Source organism: Oryctolagus cuniculus, chromosome 2 (assembly GCF_051225735.1).
Source record: "Oryctolagus cuniculus isolate XC-2025 breed Fujian yellow rabbit chromosome 2, ASM5122573v1, whole genome shotgun sequence".
NCBI classification, from domain to species: domain Eukaryota; kingdom Metazoa; phylum Chordata; class Mammalia; order Lagomorpha; family Leporidae; genus Oryctolagus; species Oryctolagus cuniculus.
In genome coordinates this window covers 1,097,142-1,119,082 of record NC_142868.1, presented here as the reverse complement: position 1 = coordinate 1,119,082, position 21,941 = coordinate 1,097,142, and the positions used below count along the sequence as shown (strand labels likewise).

The window sequence follows — 21,941 nt, the reverse complement described above, 5'->3', positions numbered from 1 at the left end:
TAGCGAGGCCGGCGCCGCGGCTCGGTAGGCTAATCCTCCGCCTTGCGGCGCCGGCACAGCAGGTTCTAGTCCCGGTCGGGGCACCGGATTCTGTCCCAGTTGCCCCTCTTCCAGGCCAGCTCTCTGCTGTGGCCAGGGAGTGCAGTGGAGGATGGCCCAAGTGCTTGGGCCCTGCACCTGCATGGGAGACCAGGAGAAGCACCTGGCTCCTGGCTTCAGATCAGCGCGATGCGCCGGCCGTGGTGGCCATTGGAGGGTGAACCAACGGCAAAAGGAAGACCTTTCTCTCTGTCTCTCTCTCACTGTCCACTCTGCCTGTCAAAAAATAATAATAATAACTTAGCAAGATCTTCAACAGTTTGAAATTTTATATTTTTCTTTTGATCTTTGAATTCCTTTTCTTGTATATTTCTCTATACAATTTTTAATTAGTATAGTTTTATGCTAAACATTTCTTGAAAACTATATTACGTTCTTTAAAAAATCGTATTTTTCTGCAATAAAAATAAATATTAAATTTTCCATTCTATAGGACCAAATATTAAAGCATTTCCTTTAAAATTAATATTAACATACAATTTTTCAAAACAGCATGTATTATAACTTTGAGAATAAACATAGAAAATAATATATTATTGCAAGTGAATCATATAATGGAATGGGATACTTTTTCTCCCTTGGTTAGTTTGTGACCTAAGCTGTGTTTTTATTATTTATTATTTTTTAAAGATTTACCTATTTATGTGAAAGAGTTTACAGAGAGAGAGACAGGGAGAGAAAGAGATTGATCATTCATTTACCCAAATGGCCACAGTGGCCAGAGCTGGGCACGTTCAAAGCCAGGAGCAGGAGCTTCTTCCAGGTCTCCCACACAAGTACAGGGGCCCAAGGATTTGGGCCATCTTCCACTGCTTTCTCAGGCACATTAGCAGGGAGCTAGATTGGAAGTGGAGCAGCCGAGACTTGAACTGATATAATATATGGGATGTCAGCTGTGCAGGTAGTGGCTTAACTGGCTGCATCATTATGCCAGCCCCTTTATTTTTTATTTTTAAGATTTACTTATGTTATTTGAAAGGCAGGGTGACAGAGAGACAGAGAGGCAGAGAGAGACATCTTCCATCTGCTGGTTCACTCCCCAAATGCCCACAGCAGTGGGGCTGGGCCAGACAGGAACCTAAAAGTCTACCCTGGTCTCCTACATGGGTAGCAGGGACCCAAGTACTTGGGCCATTATCTGCACTAGCATTAGCAAGGAGCTGGATCAGAAGTGGAGCAGCTGAGACTGGCACTCCAACATGGGATGCCAGCGTTGCAGGCAGCCTGTGCCCTGGTGCTGGCCCCAGATATGCATGCCTACCTTGGTTGAGAAAAATCGCTAGAGGACACCGTGTATGTTCTTTTGAGAGTTTGGCCGGAGCAGGTGTGTGGTGCAACAGATTAAGCCCCTGCTTGCATTGGAGTGCCAGTTTGAGTCCTGACTACTCCACTTCCAATCCAGCTCCCTGCTAATGCACCTGGGAAAGCAGCGGAAGATGACCTGAGTACTTGGGTCACTGCCGTCTGTGTGGGAGACCTGGATGGTGTTCCGGGTCCTGGCTTCTGCCTGGCTCAGGCCTGGCTGTTGTAGCCCGTGGATGGAAGATCTTTTTGTCTCTCCCTCTCTCTGAAACTCTGCCTTTCAAATAAATAAAACATAAATCTTGAAAGAAAAAAAAGTTTGGTCATAGTGATATAAATCTTATATTCCCTACATTACCTTATATAAATTTGGTTTATAATCTATCTTTTGGGTCCATATTAAAATGAAGTATTTTCTACTTTTCTGTAGAATGTTCTGTCTTTGACAAGTCAGACTTCAGGAAGTTCCAGCAAGCTCTCTTCTCAGTCCTGCAGTACCTGGCCCACAGATTGGCTGTCTGCTGACCAGAAACCGAAGAACAGCCACTCACTGGCTCGTTCTAGTTGTTCAGTTCCACAGTGGACTCCAGAGGAAATGGAGTGTACAAGAAAGCATTTCCTCACGGACAGTGTGAAGCAGGGAAGTAAAGAAAGCATGACTCTTAAAAGGAAACACAGTGCACACGGTAATTCACCCGAGAGAGCAGGCACACGGACGGCACCGGACGAGGCTGAAGCCCACCTAAATTCTGGGAACTCAAGAGCAGTCAAGGAACATCTTTGTGACATTAGGTATTTGGATGATTTGACAAAAAACCAGCTGATTGAAATGCTCAATCGGGCAGCAGCTCTGGTGGTCACTCTGATGTATAAGGATGGTTCAACCCAGCTAAGTGCTGACCAGGTCGGTAAACTACTGGTTTTTGTTTGTTGTCTGGCACTATAAAAGAAGTGCATTGTCCTAGCATCTGACTTTTTTTTTTTTTTTAAGATTTATTTATTTACTTCAGAGGCAGTATTACAGACAGAGAGAGGGAGAGACAGAGAGAAAGGTCTTCTATCTGCTGGTTCACTCCCTAAAAGGCCAAAACAGCCAGAGCTAGACCAATCTGAAGCCAGGAGCCAGGAGCTTCTTCCAGGTCTCCCACACAGGTGCAGGGGCCCAAGGACTTGGGCCATCTTCTACTGTTTTCCCAGGCCACAGCAGATAATTGGATGGGAAGTGGAGCAGCCAGTTCTTGAACCAGTGCCTATAGGGGATGCCGGCACTGCAGGCTGATGCTGACCCTACTATGCCACAGCACCAGCCCCACATCTGATTTTTAAAAAATTATTGATTTGAGAAGTGTATGTGTGTTGGGGGGGGCTGGGGTTGGAGTTGGAGACCACCCATCTGCTGGCTTGTTCTCCAGTTTCCCACAATGATTATGGTATATCTTTGTTATTTATTAAATCTGATTTCTTTCATCAGCATTTTATAATTTTCAGCACACAGGGCTGTATGTGTCTTGTTGATTTATATCTAAGTATCATTTTTTGCAATTATGAATGATAGTTTTAAAAAATGTTAGCTTTCACATGTTTATTGTAGAATATACTTGCAGAAATACATTTGATTTTTAATTTTTGTATTTAAAGATTATTTATTTGAAAGGCAGAGTTACATAGAGGCAGAGAGAGAGGTCTTCCATCCACTGGTTCATTCCTCAAATGGCCACAATGGCTGGAGCTGTGCCAATCCAGAGGCAGGAGCCAGGAACTTCCTCTGGGTCTCCCACATGGGTACAGAGGCCCAAGGACCTGGGACATCTTCTACTGCTTTCCTAGGCCATAGCAGAGAGCTGGATCTGAAGAAGAGCCACTGGGTCTTGAACCAGCGTCCATATGGGATGCTGACACTGCTGCAGGCTGAGGCTTTATCCGCTGTGCCACAGCACCAGCCCCAATTTTTGTATTTTGATCTTGTATTCTGCAACCTTGCTAAATCACACATTAGTTCCAGGACTCTTTTTTTTTTTTTTTTTTAAGATTCCTTTAGCTGCTTTATGCAGATATTCATGTTATCTGTAAATAGGGACAGTGTAATGCTTCCTTTCTGATTTATATGCCTTGTATCTCTTTTTCCTGTATTGGGCTGGCTGAGACTTGCTTTGTGATGTTGGATATGTTAGAGGCCAGATGTAGAGTTAGATCATGGGGTTTGGTTTTTATGCTTGACAGTCATTAAAAGGCTGTCCATTTCCAAGTTTATTTTTAGGCCTCTTCTATTTCTGTCCACTTCATTAGGAAGTGTGACATCTTTCTTGAATAGATGTATTGTCTCTGTTCCATTTTGAAACTTATTGTCTATTTACAGGCTGTCATTTCGTCTGTCAAAGGAATTGTGGTGCTACTGAATTGCCAGGTGGAGGGCGGCAGTGCTGCTCCGGCTGCTGCAGCCAGGGGGAGTATTCTGGATGAGGATCAGTGCATCTACATACAAACAGAGCACTCTTGTCTTGCCAGCCAAGAACAGGAGGCACACAATCAATTTGCCAGGTAAGAAATCTCCACTCATTATCTGAAGTCCTACTTACATGCTTGCTTTACCCTCCCAAGTCCCCCAAACTCCAGTATTCATAATGTAAATGTTTAAAAGTTTGGTGTGCAAATGGAATGGCTCTAAATGTTAGAAACCTCTGCAAACACTGAGCCACTCTTCTCCAAAGAGCTTCTGGAATGGAGGTTGCATTCTTCCTTGGAAACCTGCTCCAGGATTGGAGTCAGCTTCATGGTGAGAAGCTGGGGAGAGGACACCATCCCAGGCCCTGCCGTGGCCCGGATCTCAGCTGTTTTTCCCCACCACACTCATTCACTCACTCACAGCATTAGAAAATTAAGTTATTGTTGCAGGAACACAGTAAATTATCCTCCATACCGCAGAGGTCAGCACTAATTTCAAAGCTCCATGTCTGCAACTAGAACCTGTCTCACCTGACCCTGCCCTCCTAGAATCAGGACTGGGTCGCAGGCAGGGATGTTCCTGTTGCCCAGACCCTTTATCAGCTCCTGCTCATGTCTCAGACCAAGTGGGACGTGCTACGATGGCCTTTGAGGCCTGCCTCCTTACAGTTCCTGACCCTGTGGAGCTACCTCAGCTCAAGGCCTTGTTCTGTCCACTCCCTACAACAAACAAACCAGAAGTGAATTGTGAAACATGAAAGTACAGAGCAGTAGTCACATCCTCCTAGACCAACATGATCAAAGATTTTTTTCTTTTTTGACAGGCAGAGTGGACAGTGAGAGAGAGAGAGAAAGAGAAAAAGGTCTTCCTTTGCCGTTGGTTCACCCTCCAATGGCCGCCATGGCCGGCGTGCTGTGGCCAGCGCACCGCGCTGATCCAATGGCAGGAGCCAGGTACTTATCCTGGTCTCCCATGGGGTGCAGGGCCCAAGGATTTGGGCCATCCTCCACTGCACTCCCGGGCCACAGCAGAGAGCTGGCCTGGAAGAGGGGCAACCAGGACAGAATCCGGCGCCCCGACCGGGACTAGAACCCGGTGTGCCGGCGCTGCAAGGTGGAGGATTAGCCTAGTGAGCCGCGGCGCCGGCCCAAAGATTTTTTCATACTTCATCTCCCTCTCTATGAGGCGGAGGAGGGAGCTGGAATTTAAAGAAAACCCCATACATGTAAATCACCTTGTACGTCTCAAGACACAGCTCCTTTGTTTTTGTTGTTAGAACTACAATTCCATTTCAAACGTAAATTGAACACTCAGTCCACATTTGAAGTTACTTGACTGTCTCAGAAATGTCCTTCCATCACTGTCTTAGTGGGATCAGGAACCCACCAAGGCCCACACGTAGCCTTTGGTGTCATGCCTCTTCTAATCTGAACACCTCCACCCCATCTTGCAGAGGTGCCATGTCCTGAGTTTATCTGTTGGTGTCCCTGTGTGGTTCTTTAGCTTGTTCTCTTGTACTCCATAGTGACTGTAAACTGGAATTCAGTTTTAAAGCCTTGGTTATTCAGGTCCAACATTTTTTGCAAAACACCTCCATGCTCCAACCGTGATGCAGCTCAATGACCAGACTTAGCAAATAAAAATACAGGACACTAAATGTGAATTTCAATTACACAACAACTAATATATTAGTATAATTGTGTCCCAAATGTTCATGGGACATGCTTATCCTGAAAGAATGAATATATGACTGAAAATATTTAAATTTTTTTCAGATAAAAATTATTGACTTTTTCTAAAGTTCACACTTACCAGGGTGTCCTGTGTGTCTTATATGATTACCTTTTTTTTTTTTTTTTAAAGATTTATTTATTTGAAAGAGTTAGAGAGGTGGAGACAGAGAGAGAGGCCTCCCATCCACTGGTTCACTCCCCAGATGGTTGCAACGGCCGGAGCTGGGCTGATCCGAAGCCAGGAGCCAGGAGCTTCTTCTGGGTCTCCCACATGGGTACAGAGGCCCAGGGACTTGGGCCATCTTCCACCGCTTTCCCGGGCCATAGCAGAGAGCTGGACTGGAAGAGAAGCAGCCAGGACTAGAACCGGTGCCCATATGGGATGCCGGTGCTTCAAGCCAGGGCATTAACCCACTGCACCACAGCACGCCAGCCCCATCTGGGTCAGGTGATATCAGCAGGATACCTTCATTGTAAATTTCCCCACTAAACTTTCCCTTTGTAGTTTTGTCCTTGGATAAGTATCATCTGAATTACTTATTTGATAATGGCTAGTGACTTGGTGATTTTTTTTTTAAAGAAAGAATTATATATAGAGAGAGAGAGAGACAGGAAGAGTGAGAAGTCTTCCATCCACTGGTTCACTCCCTAAATAGCTGCAACAGCCGGGGGGTGGGGGGTCGGGGGGCGGGGGGCGGGGCAGGCCGAAGCCAGGAGCCAGGAGCTTCTTCCCGGTCTCTCGCGTGGGTCAAGGGCCCTAAAGCTTTCCCAGGCGCATCAGCAGGGAGCTAGATTAGAAGTAGAACAGCTAGGCTGGTGCCGCGGCTCACTTGGCTAATCCTCCGCCTGCGGCGCCGGCACCCCAGATTCTAGTGCCGGTTGGGGCGCTGGATTCTGTCGCGGTTGCTCCTCTCCCAGTCCAGCTCTCTGCTATGGCCCAGGAGGGCAGTGGAGGATGGCCCAAGGGCTTGGGCCCTGCACCTGCATGGGAGACCAGGAGGAAGCACCTGGCTTCTGGCTTCGGATCAGCTCAGTGTGCCGGCCGTGGTGGCCATTTGTGGGGTGAACCAATGGAAGGAAGACCTTTCTCTCTGTCTCTCTCTCTCACTGTCTAACTCTAACTGTGCCTGTCAAAAAAATAAATAAATAAATAAATAAATAAATCGAAGAAGAAGAAGAAGTAGTAGTAGTAGTAGTAGTAGTAGTAGTAGTAGAAGAACAGCTGGGACTTGAACCAGCACCCACATGGCATGCTGGCTTTGCAGGCAGCAGCTTTAGCCACTACACCAAACACTGGCACTGAGATGGTGCTCTTTTTAACTCTACTTTCTTCCAAATTTATTGGCTAAAACTTTCTGTAAAGAACAACTAGACTTTTAGTTCACCTTACCCTTCATATCTTTACTTGAGTGTTACCTTTTGGCCAGGCCTGCCCTGACTGTCCTTCATAAAACAGTGCCCCCCCCACCCCCCCAAAGAGCACACACAGCCCCTGTTTCCTTCTCCTTCATTTTTTAAAAAAACTATTTGAAAGGCAGAGGGACAGAAACAGATTTTCTACCTGATGGTTCATTCCCCAAATAGCCACCGTGGCCAGGGCTGAGCCAGACCTAACCAGGAGCCTAGAACGTCATCTAGGTTTCCCATGGGGTTACAGGGGCCCACACACTTGGGCCGTCATCTACCGCTTCCCCAAGCACATTAGCAGGGAACTGGGCAACAGGAACTCTAACTAGTGTTGCAGGCGTGGATTAACCCACTGTGCCACATGTTCTTCATGTATTCCTGTAATACCTAACCATAATACTGTTACCGGTGAATGGCAGGGTTCTTGTCTTCACTCAAGAAAGAATTCAGGCGTGAGACAGAGAGTAATGGAAAAGTAAAATAGCAAGGTTTATTAGGGCAGGGACATCTGTAAGAACAGATGGACACCTCTCCAGACAGGACCTGAGAGAGAGTGCACAATTGCTCGGACTGGGGGGAGAGCGAGGTTACATGGTTGAGTGGAGGGATTCTACCTGGGCAGGCAGGCGGGCGGCTCAGCAGAGAGGCAGAGGGCTGAGCGCGCAGTCCGGTTGAGGCCGGGGATTTTTAAGGAGATGGGTCTTTGTCTTCACACATCTCCTCCTGAAACAAAGGAGTTTATGGCTGTAAATATTAAGAATTTCCTATCTGAGGTTTCCCTTGAAGGTATCAGACAGGAGGAAGCCTAGCTGGCGCCATCCTGGGTTCAGAGGAAGGGTGAGCAGGACCCCCTAAAGAATGGGGATCCGGAGCAGGGTGTTTGAGATGCAGATACTGGGCTGCACCTGGGAGATTGTGGAAGATTGTCAGAGGGGGCGGGGGGGGGGTGTCCCATCTGGCAGGTGGTTATCTGGTAGAAGGGGGCAGGGCAGGATACCCGGATGCCCCTGAAATCTTACCAGGACGACTTTGAGATGCAGATGCAGTGCTGGACATGGACGTCCTCTCTGTAGGCCTTTATGTCACACACACATACGCTCATAACTGACTTCCTGCCTAACAGTATCATTCTGTGTATATGACTTACTTATTTTGTTTACTCTGTGTCTACCTCGAAACTCTCTGAGAATGACACTTTTTGCGTTCTGTTTATGTTTGTATCCCCGCAGCCCAAAACGGTGCCACAGAGCAGGGGCTCAGTTAGCATTTCCGCACATTCTTACTGAATGAACGCGGGTTGAGGCTTCGCTCAGAGTGCCTACGTGAAGATGCTGCCTTGAGTAGCATAAAGCTGGAAGTCGTGGTCCTGAGTCTGTGCTCGTATCTTTGATGTTCACGATGAAGTTGAATGAATCTCGCTGAAGTTAACGCCCTCGTAGGTGATGTTTGTACAGAATGTTAGGTGATGTTTGTTGCCTGTGCAGGGTCTTTTTGCACAGATGATCTCACTTCATCTTCGTGCTATTTCCCTGTGTTAGATCTTGTTAACCCCATTTTGTAGATGAGGAGACTGAGGCTCTGAGAAATAATTGAAGTTATAGATCAGTCCTAAGATTTCAGCTAAAGTCTCTTATTTTTAACTCAAGTCTAACTTTTTGTACTATAGCTTCCTTTTTGTTTTGCAAATGTGACAAATAGACTTAATAACCAACTTATGTTTTAGCCATTTAAATAACCAACTTATGTTTTAGCCATTAAGTATTTATTTATTGATCTATCTGAAAGGCTGAGAGACAGTGTGTGAGTGAGTTGTCTCAGTTGATTCGATCCTGAAAATGCCTGCAGCAGCCATGGCTGAGTCAGGGTCAAGCCAGGAGCTGGAACTCAGTTCATGTCCCACATGGGCAGCAGAGACCCAGGTACTTGAGCCATCACCTCCTGCCTCCCAGGGTGCACATTAGCAGGAAGGTAGGATTGAGAGTGCAACTGGGATTCGAGCCAAGGCCACCAATATGGGATTGCAGTGTCCCATAACTACCACATCGAGCACCCACCCCATGTTTTACCCATTTTATCTCACAAGATATTATTTTTGTTGTTTGTCTTGGCAAGGTAGAAGCCGACTTGCTCCCGTCCACGTTTGTTGTTCGTGGGAGAGAATGTAGTTGAGTCTCAGGCTGACAAGGGTCAAGTGGAAGGGAGCTCCGCCCAGCTTTATTGCCTCCCCCTGTGAGCATTTCACTCCCTTCCCTTCTCTCCCATGTACCCCTCCCCAGTCCAGCCAAGAGAAGATCTGAAGCCCTGATACTGGCACATGGCCCTCCCCAGCATCTTGGCTTCTCTATTACAGGGAAGCCAAAATAAAATCGTATAAAATGCAAAAAACCTTGGCTAAAATTATCTGTGGTGCAAGACAAAATCTAGCTACCTACTTGATGTGTGGAGCTCTGGTTTCTTTCTTCCTCAGTTCTAGTCAAAGAACCTTATTAGTGTATTAATAAACATTTACTATGAAGGGAAAGCTTTGGCTTGTTTTGGGCCCTGCAGCAGCAAGGCGTGGTGTGTAGGTGTTGCCATGTAGCAGCCTGTAGCAATGCACATCACTTAATCTCTCTGAGCCTGAGTTCCCTAATTCAGAAAATAGATTGAGTGCTACCTAATAGGATTGGGATGGGGCTTCAATTCAGTCATCCTTCTGAAGTATTTGGTGGTATTTCTGCCAGGTGGTACGTGTTCAATGAATGTTAGCTGTTATGAATCCTGCATTCAGTGAGCTCATAATACAGTGGGGAGAGCAAACTTGTAGGGTGCATCCCAATAGGGGCACAGCAAATGTGGCTCCCGCTGCACTGGGGGGTGTGGACAGAGGCACAGAACATAGGACAGGGGGCAGCTCCCTGCCCGAGGGACCCAGGGGTTCCCTCCTGCAAACAGCAGTTGGGCAGTTTTCCCAAGTTGTGGGAATAGAGCTGTAGCCAAGAATGCAGCATGAGGGGCGAGCACTTGGCCTACCTGTCGAAGAACTACTTGGGATGCCCGGGTTCGAGTCCTGGCCCCACTCAGTTCCAGCTTCCAGCTAATGTGCTTCTTGGAAGGCAGTGGTGATGACTCAAGTACCGGGTTGCTGACACCCACATAGGAGGTCTGGCTTGGGTTCCTAGCTTCTGCCTTTTGCCTGGACCAGCCCCAGCCAATACAGGCATTTGGATGGAAGACCTATGGCTTTCTCTCTTGGAAAAAAAAAAAAGTAACGACTACTAGGAAATAGTCCAGTCAAAGCAAAAGTGGATTGGTCCAGAGCAAAGGTCATAGAAATGTTTTTTTGGAAGCTCAAAGCATTTTACTTGTTGGTTTTCTGGAGAGCCAAAGAACAACAGTATCTGCGAGTAAGGAGAGTATTTTGAGAAAGACAGCCACAACTTTAACAGAAAACTGCCTGGGAAAGCCTCAGAGAGTCTCCACCGCCACAGTGCTCCTGCCTGTCTCTCCTGCAGGGCGATCTGGGGAGAATTTTGAAGGGAAATCACAGGCATCTCCTTATAGTCCTGATTTGGCTCATTCTGACTTCTCATTGTTTCCTAATCTTAAAAAAATCTTTAAGGGGGGCCAGCACCATGGCTCACTTGGTTAATCCTCTGCCTGCAGCGCCGGCATCCCACATGAACACCGGGTTCTAGTCCTGGTTGCCCCTCTTCCAGTCCAGCTCTCTGCTGTGGCCTGGGAGGGCAGTGGAGGATGGCCAAGTCCTTGGGCCCTGCACCCACGTGGGAGACCAGGAAGAAGCACCTGGCTTCTGGCTTTGAATCAGCACAGTGCACTGGCTGTGGTGGCCATTTGTGGGGTGAACCAATGGAAGGAAGACCTTTCTCTCTGTCTCTCTCTCTCTCTCTCTCTCTCTCTCTCACTCACTGTCTAACTCTATCTGTCAAAAAAAAAAAAAAAAAAGAAGAAGAAGAAGAAGTTTGGAGTCAGAGAAGTGAGGCAGCTGGCTCCTTTATTAAAAAAAAAAAAAAAAAAAATCTTTAAGGGACCTGCGCTGTGGCATGGTGGGTAAAGCCGCCTCCTGTAACTGGCGTCTCATTTGGGCTCCAGTTCAAGTCCCAGCTGATCCACTTCCTATCCAGCTCCCTGCTATCGGCTTGGGAAAGCAGCAGAGGATGGCCCAAGTGCTTGGACCCCTGCATCTGTGTGGAAGACTTGGAAGAAGCTCCTAGCTCCTGGTTTCACCCAGGCCCAGCCTTGGCCTGTGCAGCCATTTGGGAGTGAGCTAGCAGATGGAAGACCCTTCTCTCTGTCTCTTCTTCTTGCTCTCTGTAACTGCCTTTCAAATAAATACTGTAATTCTTAAAAAAAAAAAAAAAAACTTTAAACGTTAAATTTTAAACCACTAGGACCTACCTGTTTTGATTGTGTTTTGTCTTTGTGATTGCAGTGGCAAAACCATATTTCATTTCCTGTTTCAATTCTTGAAAGAAATACTAGATATACATGTAAACATAAAAAAAAGAGAGAGATACTAGAAAGTCTGCCTGCTGCTGGGCTGTGAGGTGTGGTGGCATCTGCAGGCTGTGAGGCGAGGTATGGGGCCGGCAGAGCCACTGGGGCCACTGTGGCACTGCGGTAGCTACTAGTGGCCCCGGCAGCGGTGGTGTTCGAGCCCTTCAGCATGGGCATTGCCATCGGCCCAGGTCAGCCCTCACCAGCTTCCTGTCCTACACAGACTTACACTGCCGAGGGCTGTGGTGATGAGCAGCCAGCCAAAGCCTCAGGACCAGTTGCAGAGGTGGGTTCACAGGAATGTGAGCGCCTGTGCAGGCTTGGTTTTGACATTTGATGAGATGGATGAATCCCCCTGGGGGGTTCTGACGACATCATGCTCTTTCTGGACTACTGTGAGCAAATCGCCAGGCTGTCTCACTGCAGACCACCTTCATCTTTCTCAGCAACGCAGGTAACGGCCTCGTAACTAAGACAGCCTTGACTTCTGCTGGGCCGGAGGGCAGGGGAGGACACTGAGTTGAAGGACCTGAAGGCCATGCTGTCTGTCTGCGTCTTCAGTAACAAACACAATGGCCTGTGGCACCATGGACTGATAGGAATCTCATAGATTATTTTGTCCCCTTCCTGCCCTGTGTGTGAGGGCAGATATTTGTGCCCTGGGGGTTGCCATGGATGAAGAAAGACATCACTAGGATAGCAAGGAGATGACCTCTTCTCTCAAAGACAAGAAAATCTGCCCAGACAGGGCTGCAAGGTGGTGGTGGCACGACTGGATTTCCACCGAGCTCTCAGCCAGGGGGAGGAGCTTTGCCTCTGCCAAGCACTTTGGAGACCTCTTCAGGGTTTTGTACATTTGCACCTGCAGACTTTTGGGATATAAAGTAGAAGTTTCTAATCAGAGTTCATTTTTGGGAAGACTTTGATCTGTCTAGGACACTGGTCATTTTGCAACCTGACAGGGATCCAACTGCTCATTGCAATTGAAGATGAACTTGTAAAATCGCAACCCTTACCATCACTAATGCACAAAAATACCTGGAAACAGCTGTGTGAGGCCTGCACACAGCCCACAGGAGCTGCTGTGACTGGTTCCTGGCCCTGCTTCAGCCCCTGCCGGAGACGTCCTGTTCTGCTTTTCCCCTTCACAGGCGATGTTCCCTGACTTGGAGGATTTTCCAGTCATGGGTGGCACCTACAGGTGCAGATGGTGTCTGCATGGAGGCTGTGATGGCTTGTTGAATGGTTGGCCTGCGGTGAGCTAGCTGCATGTGTGGAGGGGGCTGTGCAGCAGGCTGGAGCACAGAGGACCTCTCCATCTGTCCCTTGCTCAGGCCCTGGCCTTGGAGTTCCTATGCCAGTCTCTCATTTGGTTTCCGTCCCAGCCTGCCTAATAGCAAATCTCCCGAACTTGAGGTCACTAGCAGATTGCCACGGCTCAGCACATCATCACTAAAGGCAAAGCAGAAAGAGACTGTGGGCTTAGAATTTGAGTCCTCAGTTCCCCTCATCTGTTACACATGCTCAGCGGGCCAGGAGCCACAGGAGCGCCACAGGAGCTGTGCTCTCTCCATGGTGGACGCGGGCCTAGAAAGAGCTATCAGTGGGCAGATGCTGTGTTGCCAAAAGTGGCCCTGTGTGCACTAGCCATGCCAGGGTTTTCAAGGATGTGTTTTTTTTATCATGCTTTTTCTTCTGAGTCTTCAATAAAAGATGCATAGAATGTTGCTTATTTTAAACTATGGGAAGAACACAAAATGGAATAATGCTCTTCCTTTCTCAGGTACTCTTTGGTGGTACCAGTCTGTGTTGTAGAAGTGCGTACTGTGTGGTCGCAGTTGTAGATAAGACAAGGCCGAGAACAATGGGCAATGTGTTTGTATTTTTTTTTTTTTTTTTTTTTTGACAGGCAGAGTGGACAGTGAGAGAGAGAGAGACAGAGAGAGAAAGGTCTTCCTTTACCATTGGTTCACCCTCCAGAGGTCGCTGCGGCCAGCACACTGCGGCCGGTGCACCACGCTGATCCTAAGCCAGGAACCAGGTGCTTTTCCTGGTCTCCCATGCGGGTGCAGGGCCCAAGCACTTGGGCCATCCTCCACTGCACTCCCGGGCCACAGCAGAGAGCTGGCCTGGAAGAGGGGCAACCGGGACAGAATCCTGTGTGCCTGCACCACAGGCGGAGGATTAGCCTATTGAGCTGCGGTGCCTGCCAGCGTGTTTGTATTTGAAGAGTGACAGAATGCATGTTTTAGCACATGGAAATGCCTCACATGAAATCAGGCAAAGCAAGGTGAAGCTTAAGGTTTTTAGTACATGTTCTCAAATTGGAGCTAAGTTACATTTCTTTTTTTTTCCCCCCAAGATTTTATTTATTTGAGAAGTAGAGTTACAGACAGAGGGAGAGGAAGAGAGGTGGTCCATCTGCTGGTTCATTCCTCAAATGGCCACCACAGCCAGAGCTGGGCCGATCAGAAACCAGGAATGCTAGGGCCATCTTCTACTGCTTTCCTGAGCCATGGCAGAGAGCTGGATCTGATGAGGAGCAGCCAGGACTAGAACTGGCGCCCATATGGGATGCCGGTGTTGCAGGTGGAGGCTAAGCCTACTGTGCCACAGAGTCAGCCCCTAAGTTATATATTTCTTTTACATCTTTCTGGGTGTCTGGTCGAGAGGAGACAAGATTTTCTGCTTACAGTGATGCAGTAAACTCTGCATGTCATGGGGAAGGAAGGGAGAGAAATGCTTTAGGAGACTGATCCTGCATGTTTAAGATTGAAGATCTCCATTGAAAACTCTTGCCTGCTGCTGATCCCAGCGCCCCAGTTTTGGCATCCATCAGCAGAAAGTTTGCTTCAATTTAATTTTTCAATCAGAATTGTGTGAGCTGAACTAATTGAGATGTCTGTGGTGTTGGCTATTGTTTCTGCTGTTAATTGTTGCTCCCCTTCAATTAGGGCACAAACATAATTAATTTTCCCTTGGAAATTGATGTGGATGGTCTGCTACTGCAGGCTTTGTCTTCAGCATTGTTCAGTCCCTTCTTACAATGAGCTTCCATTTGTGAACTGCTGGGTTCTTCAGGGCATCGCCCCTGTACCTCCCCGTGCAGCCTTCTTGAGTCCACCCTTCCTCCACCAGCCTCGTGTCAATTTTAGCACAATTCCTGTTGCTCTGACAGGGACTCTTTTAAAACTGATGTCTTATTCTTAGCACCTCATCCTAGATCCTGTTCAGAGGTGCTGTAACAAGATAGTACTAGTTTATTTTAGTGCAATAAAAACTAAAATCCATGCATGTTTTCCATGTATGGGTGCACTTTATAAGGGAAAGCTATTAGAACAGAGATAGTATTTTTTCATTCTCAGAGGTTCTAAATCAATGTCAAATCAGTGGATTTGTCTCGTCTTCTAGGAATATGCTGTCTCAAGTGCTGAAACGAAAGCTCCCAGTTGTTTGCTTCAATGCTAAGGACTTTGTGAGAACAGTGCTGCAGTTTCTTGGTGATGCTGACAGCTGGAAGCATGGTGAGCTATAGTTCTTTTTGTCTCTAAAATTTAACTCTTTTTTTTTTAAACAATTGATTTATTTATTTGAAAGTCAGAATTACACGAGAGAGAGGGAGGTCTTCCATCCGCTGGTTCACTCCCCAACTGGCGGCAATGGTGGAGCTGCACTGATCCGAAGTCAGGAGCCAGGAGCCTCTTCCAGGTCTCCTGCACAGGTGCAGGAGTCCAGTGACTTAGGCCGTCTTCCACTGCTTTCCTAGGCCATAGCAGAGAGCTGGGTTGGAAGGGGAGCAGCTGGACAGGAAGCGGGGCCCATGTAGGATGGCGGCACTGCAGGCGGTGGCTTCACCTACTATGCTACAGCACTGGCCCCTAAAATTTAACTCTTTAGAGTGACTCCTAGGGACAAGAAGATGGCCAGGGCAGCTGTGTTGCCACTCACTCCCTGGGAGCTGGTCAGAGACGGATGTTCCCTGTCACATGAACTAGGCATGAAGAGGCACTGTCCCTCAGTGTGTCTGGTGTTTGAGTTTTTTTTTTTTTTTTTTTTTTTTTTTGACAGGCAGAGTGGACAGTGAGAGAGAGAGAGACAGAGAGAAAGGTCTTCCTTTTGCCGTTGGTTCACCCTCCAATGGCCGCCGCGGCCGGCGCGCTGCGGCCGGCGCACCGCGCTGATCCGATGGCAGGAGCCAGGAGCCAGGTGCTTTTCCTGGTCTCCCATGGGGTGCAGGGCCCAAGCACCTGGGCCATCCTCCACTGCACTCCCTGGCCACAGCAGAGGGCTGGCCTGGAAGAGGGGCAACCGGGACAGAATCCGGCGCCCCAACCGGGACTAGAACCCGGTGTGCCGGCGCCGCTAGGCGGAGGATTAGCCTATTGAGCCGCGGCGCCGGCCTTGGTGTTTGAGTTTTTACAAATTTATTCTCCTTTTGTGATTTAATGCAGAAGAATATTTATGCAGCATGGTCAGGTGGGATTTGTTGTTACTGCACATGGCTTATAAACTTTCTAAGAATTACACTATAGTCATTGTCATTAATCAAAACAACGTAGGACACATTTTTATCTTTTGTTTAGAATGGTAAAGGCAGATTTTGTTATTGTTTTTTTTGCTAAATGGACTGATAGGTAATAAAAAAATAGGAAAAATATGCATTGTAGAATCTAGGTGGTGGATATAAGTATTCACTGTGCAGTTCTTTTCAACTTGTGTATATGTTTGAAAAACCCTTTTTATATAGAAAATGTCTAGCATGTACAAAAGTGCCCTTATCAACTTGCAAGCAATCTTTTTCCGCTGTAACTCCCCACACTTCCACACCCCTGCCCCTTGGATATATTGTAACAAATCCAAACATCATGTGAATAATCTCTAAATAGTTCCATTGTATGGCAAAACACAAGGATTCCATTTTTAAGATGATACCATCATCTCTCCACAAACAACAATAATCTCTTGGTATTATTCGTTATCTGGCTTGTTACCTCTACAGTTGTCCTCTAAGTGTTTCTGTTTGCCACTTTTTTTTTTTTTTTAACATTTGTTTCAGTTAGGATCAAACAAGGCCCATAAACTTGGGATATGTGTGCTTACGTTTCTCACCCTCTTTGAGCTACCTGTTCTCTTTCCCTCCCTCTGTCTTGCTTCCTTGTGATTCCTTTGCTTTTGAAGAAACCAATTTGTTTTTCCTAGAGAACTTCACAGTCTGGATTTTTCAGGTCTCATCCTTCCCTCTGTCATTTAACTCATTCTCTCTGTCTTCTATTTCTTGCAAACCAGCTTTTAGATCCAGGGGCTTGATCAAATTCAGGTTAAATTTTGAGAGGAGAAGGATGACTTCAAAAGTGGCGTGTTGCACATTTCTCAGGAGGTGTGTGATGACTGGGCGTTTATCTTTTGTTGTGATGTTAGAAGTTATTGACTGCTGTTAACTGCGACGTGACGATAGTCACATCTTTTGCACGTCCTCCCTTTCTTAGAGTGCTTCGATGAGAAATCCCCCCTCAGCACTGGTTGCCATATGCAAAAGCTTTGACAAAAATGTGGCTTTTCACCCTCTGTTTATCTGTTTTCCAAATAAGGAATTGTTCCAAAGAGTCAGGAGAATGTGATCAAAAGGCTTCTTCAGGGCTGGTTTGCCTGTGGCAGAGCTTGTGAAGTGTCCGCCTACAGTGCTGCTATTCCCCCATGGACAATGTTTGAGTCCTAGCTGCTCTACTTCTGATCCACCTCCCTACTAATGTGCCTGGGAAAGCAGCAGAGAATGACCCAAGTGCTGGGGCCCCGCACCCATGTAAGACACTCGGACAGAGGTCGAAACTCCTGGCTTCGGCCCGGCCCAGCCCCAGCTGTTGCAGCCATCTGGGGAGTGAACCAGCAGGTGGAAGGTGTCTCTCTTCGTATTTCTCTTTCTCTCTCTCCCCCTTTCTATAACTCTGTCTTTCAAATAAGCCAAGTGAAATCTTTTTTAAAAAGGCTTTTTTTATGAACCAACAGACAGAAGCCCATTCTCTCTGTCTCTCCTCTCACTGTAACTCTACCTCTCAAATAAATAAATAAAAAATCTTTTTAAAAAAGGCCTTTTAATTTTAGTATCATGATGAACATACGGTTTTAAGCATATTTGATGGATTTTAATCCTTTGCACACATTCTTTGAGAAGTTAGGAGGTTAGTCTTTGTCATACAGGCCTTGTTGTCTGAGGCATCTTCCTTGACTTGGGGATGGTGAGATATTCCAAGGTCATCATCTGAACTTCTTTCCTAGACCAGGAATTAGCCATGTCTCTAAGGAGCCCTGTGGTTTTAGTGAAGATGGTGTTGAGGCCAGAACTGGATGACTGAATGTGTGCATTACTGCTAGGTTAGCCTTTGCTTCCAGGGTAGGAAGTCTGTAATTCTTTTTCTTTTTATTAATTTTTAGTCTGTATTTTTTAAATAAAATGTATCATGAGTTAAAGCTAATACCAGTAATTCAAATTCACGATGACTGTGGGGAGCAACTCGGACTAGACTAAGTTACTGGAATTAAGACTTATTCTATGCATCTGCTCTCCCACAATATGGCGCTGGGAGAGGAGAAAACAGCTTCTACACAGCTGCCTCCAGTTCAGCCAATAAACTGTAGGACTTGCTCCTGATTGGAGGAGAGCAGCGTACTCAGCGTGTGGGCAGCCGAGTTGGGATTGGCAGAGGAGGACTATAAAGGAGGAGAGAGACGGCATGCACGAGGGAACATCTAAGGGGAACACCTGTGCAGCCCCCGAGAGAGCCGGCCTGCGGTGTGCCGCTCCCCTGCGGAAGTGGGGAAAGTGGCCAGGGGGAACCGCCCTTCCACGGAGGTGGAAGGGACGGCAGCCAACCCGGGAAGAACCAGCAGCAAACCCGGGGAGGGCCGAGCAGACGAAAGAACAGCGCAGGGTCCTGTGTCGTTCCTCCATGAAGAGGGGGAGCGACATAATGGTGCCGTGACTCGGATATGAAGCCTAGGCAGGGCTTAGTGTCGTTCCTCCACGAAGAGGGGGAGCGACAGATGACGTGGTTTTTTCTTAATCTCGTTGATTTTAAATTTATATCTCCTTTTTAATGCACTGAAGAATTGTTTTTACTTGGAAGTGACTTTATACAGCATCTTTGTCTCGCATCTTCTTTCCTCGCTTGTCTAAAAGATGATATTGTACAATTTTAAAAATATAAAATGATTTCAGAGAGTCTGAAATAAAATCTTGTTTTCTCTCCTGGACTAGTGATTGTCTTTTTGTGTAGCTGCCCAGAGTTCTTTATTTCTCCTCCTTTGAAGTCTGGTTTGCGAGACTGTGCCTTGGTGTTGACTATTCAGGGTTAATTTTCCAAGATGTGTTCACCGCTTTTTAAAAGTAAAGGACCCCTTTAAAATAGTTTTGATTCAACTTTTTTAAAAGGGCAGCTTTATTTATATATAATTCAATACTGTAAAATTTACTTTTAAAGTACAGTTTAGTGGTTTTCAGGATAATCAGAGTGGTGTACCCATCACCACTATATAATTTCAGAACATTTTTTATCACCTTAGGAAATCTATACCCATTGGCAGTCTTTCTGTATTCCCTTTTTCCTCAGATTCTGGTAACTACTAGCCTTTCTTTCTGTGAAGATTTGCCTCTTCTGGCCATTTCATATGAACGGAATCATACAATATGTGATCTTTTATGACTGGCTTCTTTCACGTTGTGAAACCCATGTTGTAAAATGCAGCAGTACCTCATTTGTGTGTGTGTGTGTGTGTGACAGAATTAGACAGTGAGTGAGAGGGAGACAGAGAGAAAGGTCTTCCTTCCGTTGGTTTAACCCCAAATGGCTGCTATGGCCGGTGCGCTGCGCCGTTCTGAAGCCAGGAGCCAGGTGCTTCCTCCTGGTCTCCTATGTGGGTGCAGGGCCCAAGCACTTGGGCCATCCTCCACTGCCTTCCCGGGCCACAGCAGAGAGCTGGCCTGGAAGAAGAGCAGCGGGACTAGAACCCGGCACCCCAACCGAGTCTAGAACCCGGGGTGCTGGTGCTGCAGACGGAGGATTAGCCAAGTGAGCCGCAGTGCTGGCCTGCAGTACCTCATTCTTTTGTGTGTCTGAATAATAGGCACATTTTGTTTATCCATTTATCAGTTGATGCACATTTGGATTGTTTTTACTTTGAATTATTATGAACATTGGTGTACAAGTTTTTGTATGAACATATTTTCAAACTTCTTGGATATATACCTAGAGGTGGAATTACTAGTTCTTCTTTTCTTCTTAAGATTTATTTATTTATTTGAAAGTCAGAACTACAGAGAGAGAGAGAGAGAGGAAGAAAGAAACAGAGTGTGTGAGAAACCTTTCATCTGCTGGTTCACTCCCTAGATGGCTACAACTGTCAGGGCTGGGGCAGGTTGAAGCCAAGAACCAGGAGGTTCTTACGGGTCTCCCACATGAGTGGCAGGGACCCAAGAACTTGGAATATCTTCCACTGCTTCTCCCAGGCCATTAGCAGAGAGCTGGTTCAGAATTGAGTGGCAAGGATATGAACCAGTGCCCATATGGAATGCCAAAGGCAGGTAGCACCTTCACCCACTACACCACAATGCTGTCCCTGGAATTACTAGTTCTTGTGGTAACTCTATATTTAACTTTTTTATAAGATTTATTAATTTATTTGAAAGTCAGAGTTACACACAGAAGGAGAAGCAGAGAGAGAGAGAGAGAGAGAGAGAGAGAGAGAGGGAGAGGGAGGTCTTCCATCTGCTAATTCACTTCCCAATTGACTGCAACGGCCAGAGCTGGGCTGATCCGAAGCAAGGAGCTTCCTCCAGGTCTCCCATGTGGGTGCAGGGGCACAAGCCACCTGGGCCATCTTCCACTGCCTCCTCAGGCCACAGCAGAGCTGGATCAGAAGTAGAGCAGCCAGGACATGAACCGGCACCCATATGGGATGGCAGCACTGCAGGCAGCGGTTTTACCTGCTATGCCACAGCACTGGCCCCCTGTACTTAACTTTTTAAAAATATTTACTCATTTTTATTTATTTGAAAGACAGAGTCACACACACACACACACACACACACACACACTGGGGTGGGGGAAGGAATTTGATCACTCTTTAATCCACTGGTTCATTCCCCAGATGCCTGCAACAGCCAGGGCAGGGCATGCTGAAGCCAGGAGCCAGGAGCCAGAACCCCATCCTGATCTCCATGTGGGTGGCAGGGAGTCACCTAGTTGAGCCATCGTCTCCCGCCTCCCGGGAACATTATCTGGGAACTGGTTGGACATGGAGGAGATGTGACTGGAACAGGCACTCTGATGTGCAGTGTGGGCATCCCAAGTGACTCCTTAGCCTGCTGTGCTACAATGCCCACCCATGTATTTTAACTTGTTAACTGCCAAACTGATTTTTAAAACAGCCACAGCATTTTATATTCCTACCAGCAATGTATAGAATTTTAATTTTTCCATGTTCCTTGGCAATACTTTTATTTTCTTTTTAATCTAGTCAACGTAGTGGGAGTGAGTTGACGCTTCACTGTGGTTTTGGTTTGTGTCTCCCTACTAAGCAATGGCGTTGGATAACTTTCATGTGCTTGTTGGCCATTTGTATAGATCCTTTGGGGAAATATCTATATGAACATTTTCCCATTAACATTTTCGAAATGAAGTGTTGCAGTGGATTTTTTCTGAGAGGATTTGTTCTGAGAGGAGGAGCATGGTGGGGGCAAGAGGAGCGGAGTCACCACACAGACCCTGGGAGTTTTTAAAGTTTTTTAAAAAGTTTATTTGTATTTAAAGGGCAGATAAAGACAGAGAAAGAGGGAGGGAGAAAGAAAGAGAAAGCAATCTTCCATCTACTGGTTTACTCTCCTAAAGTCTTCCACACCCAGGACTGGGCCAGATAAAGCCAGGAGCCTGGAACTCCATTTGGGTTTCCCATGTGGGACCCAAGTAGTTGAGCTATCACCTGCTGCCCCTCAGGGTATGCATTAGCAAGAATCTGCATAGGTCTCCTACATGGGTACAGGAGTCCCAGCACTTGGGCCATCTTCTACTGCTTTCCAGGCCATAGCAGAAAGCTGGATCGGAAGAGGAGCAGCCGGGACTTGAACAGGTGCCCATATGGGATGCTGGCACTTCAGGCCAGGGCTTTAACCTGCTGCACCACAGTGCCGGCCCCTCTGTGTTTTCTTTTGTTGCTATCAAGTATAAGAAACCATTGTTTAATCCAAGCTCACAAAGATTTACTCTTTGCTTTTTCATTTTTCCAAGATTGTTATCGTTTTAACTCTCATATTTAGGTTTATGATGTTTGAATTCATTTTTGCGTGTGGAAGAGGTAGAGGGTCTAATTAGTTTCCTGTGGCTGCTGTACCAATTACCACAAACTGACTGTTTAGAACAATAGGCATTTGCTCTCCCAGTTCTGGAGGCTGGTGTTTGAGGTGGCTGTTC

At 46.8% G+C, this 21,941-nt stretch overlaps 1 protein-coding gene and 1 pseudogene across 1 annotated transcript in view; both read left to right on the top strand.

Annotated features, from left to right (window-relative positions):
• POLN (DNA polymerase nu) overlaps window positions 1-21,941 on the top strand; it is a 192,512-nt gene that overhangs the window by 22,784 nt on the left and 147,787 nt on the right. Inside the window, exons 3-5 of the mRNA XM_089324955.1 lie at window positions 1,832-2,305; window positions 3,758-3,939; window positions 14,893-15,005. Of these exons, the coding sequence (XP_089181081.1) occupies window positions 1,832-2,305; window positions 3,758-3,939; window positions 14,893-15,005 (769 nt within the window). The remainder of the gene's footprint in view (window positions 1-1,831; window positions 2,306-3,757; window positions 3,940-14,892; window positions 15,006-21,941) is intronic.
• LOC149127660 (torsin-1B pseudogene) lies at window positions 11,372-12,364 on the top strand (annotated as a pseudogene).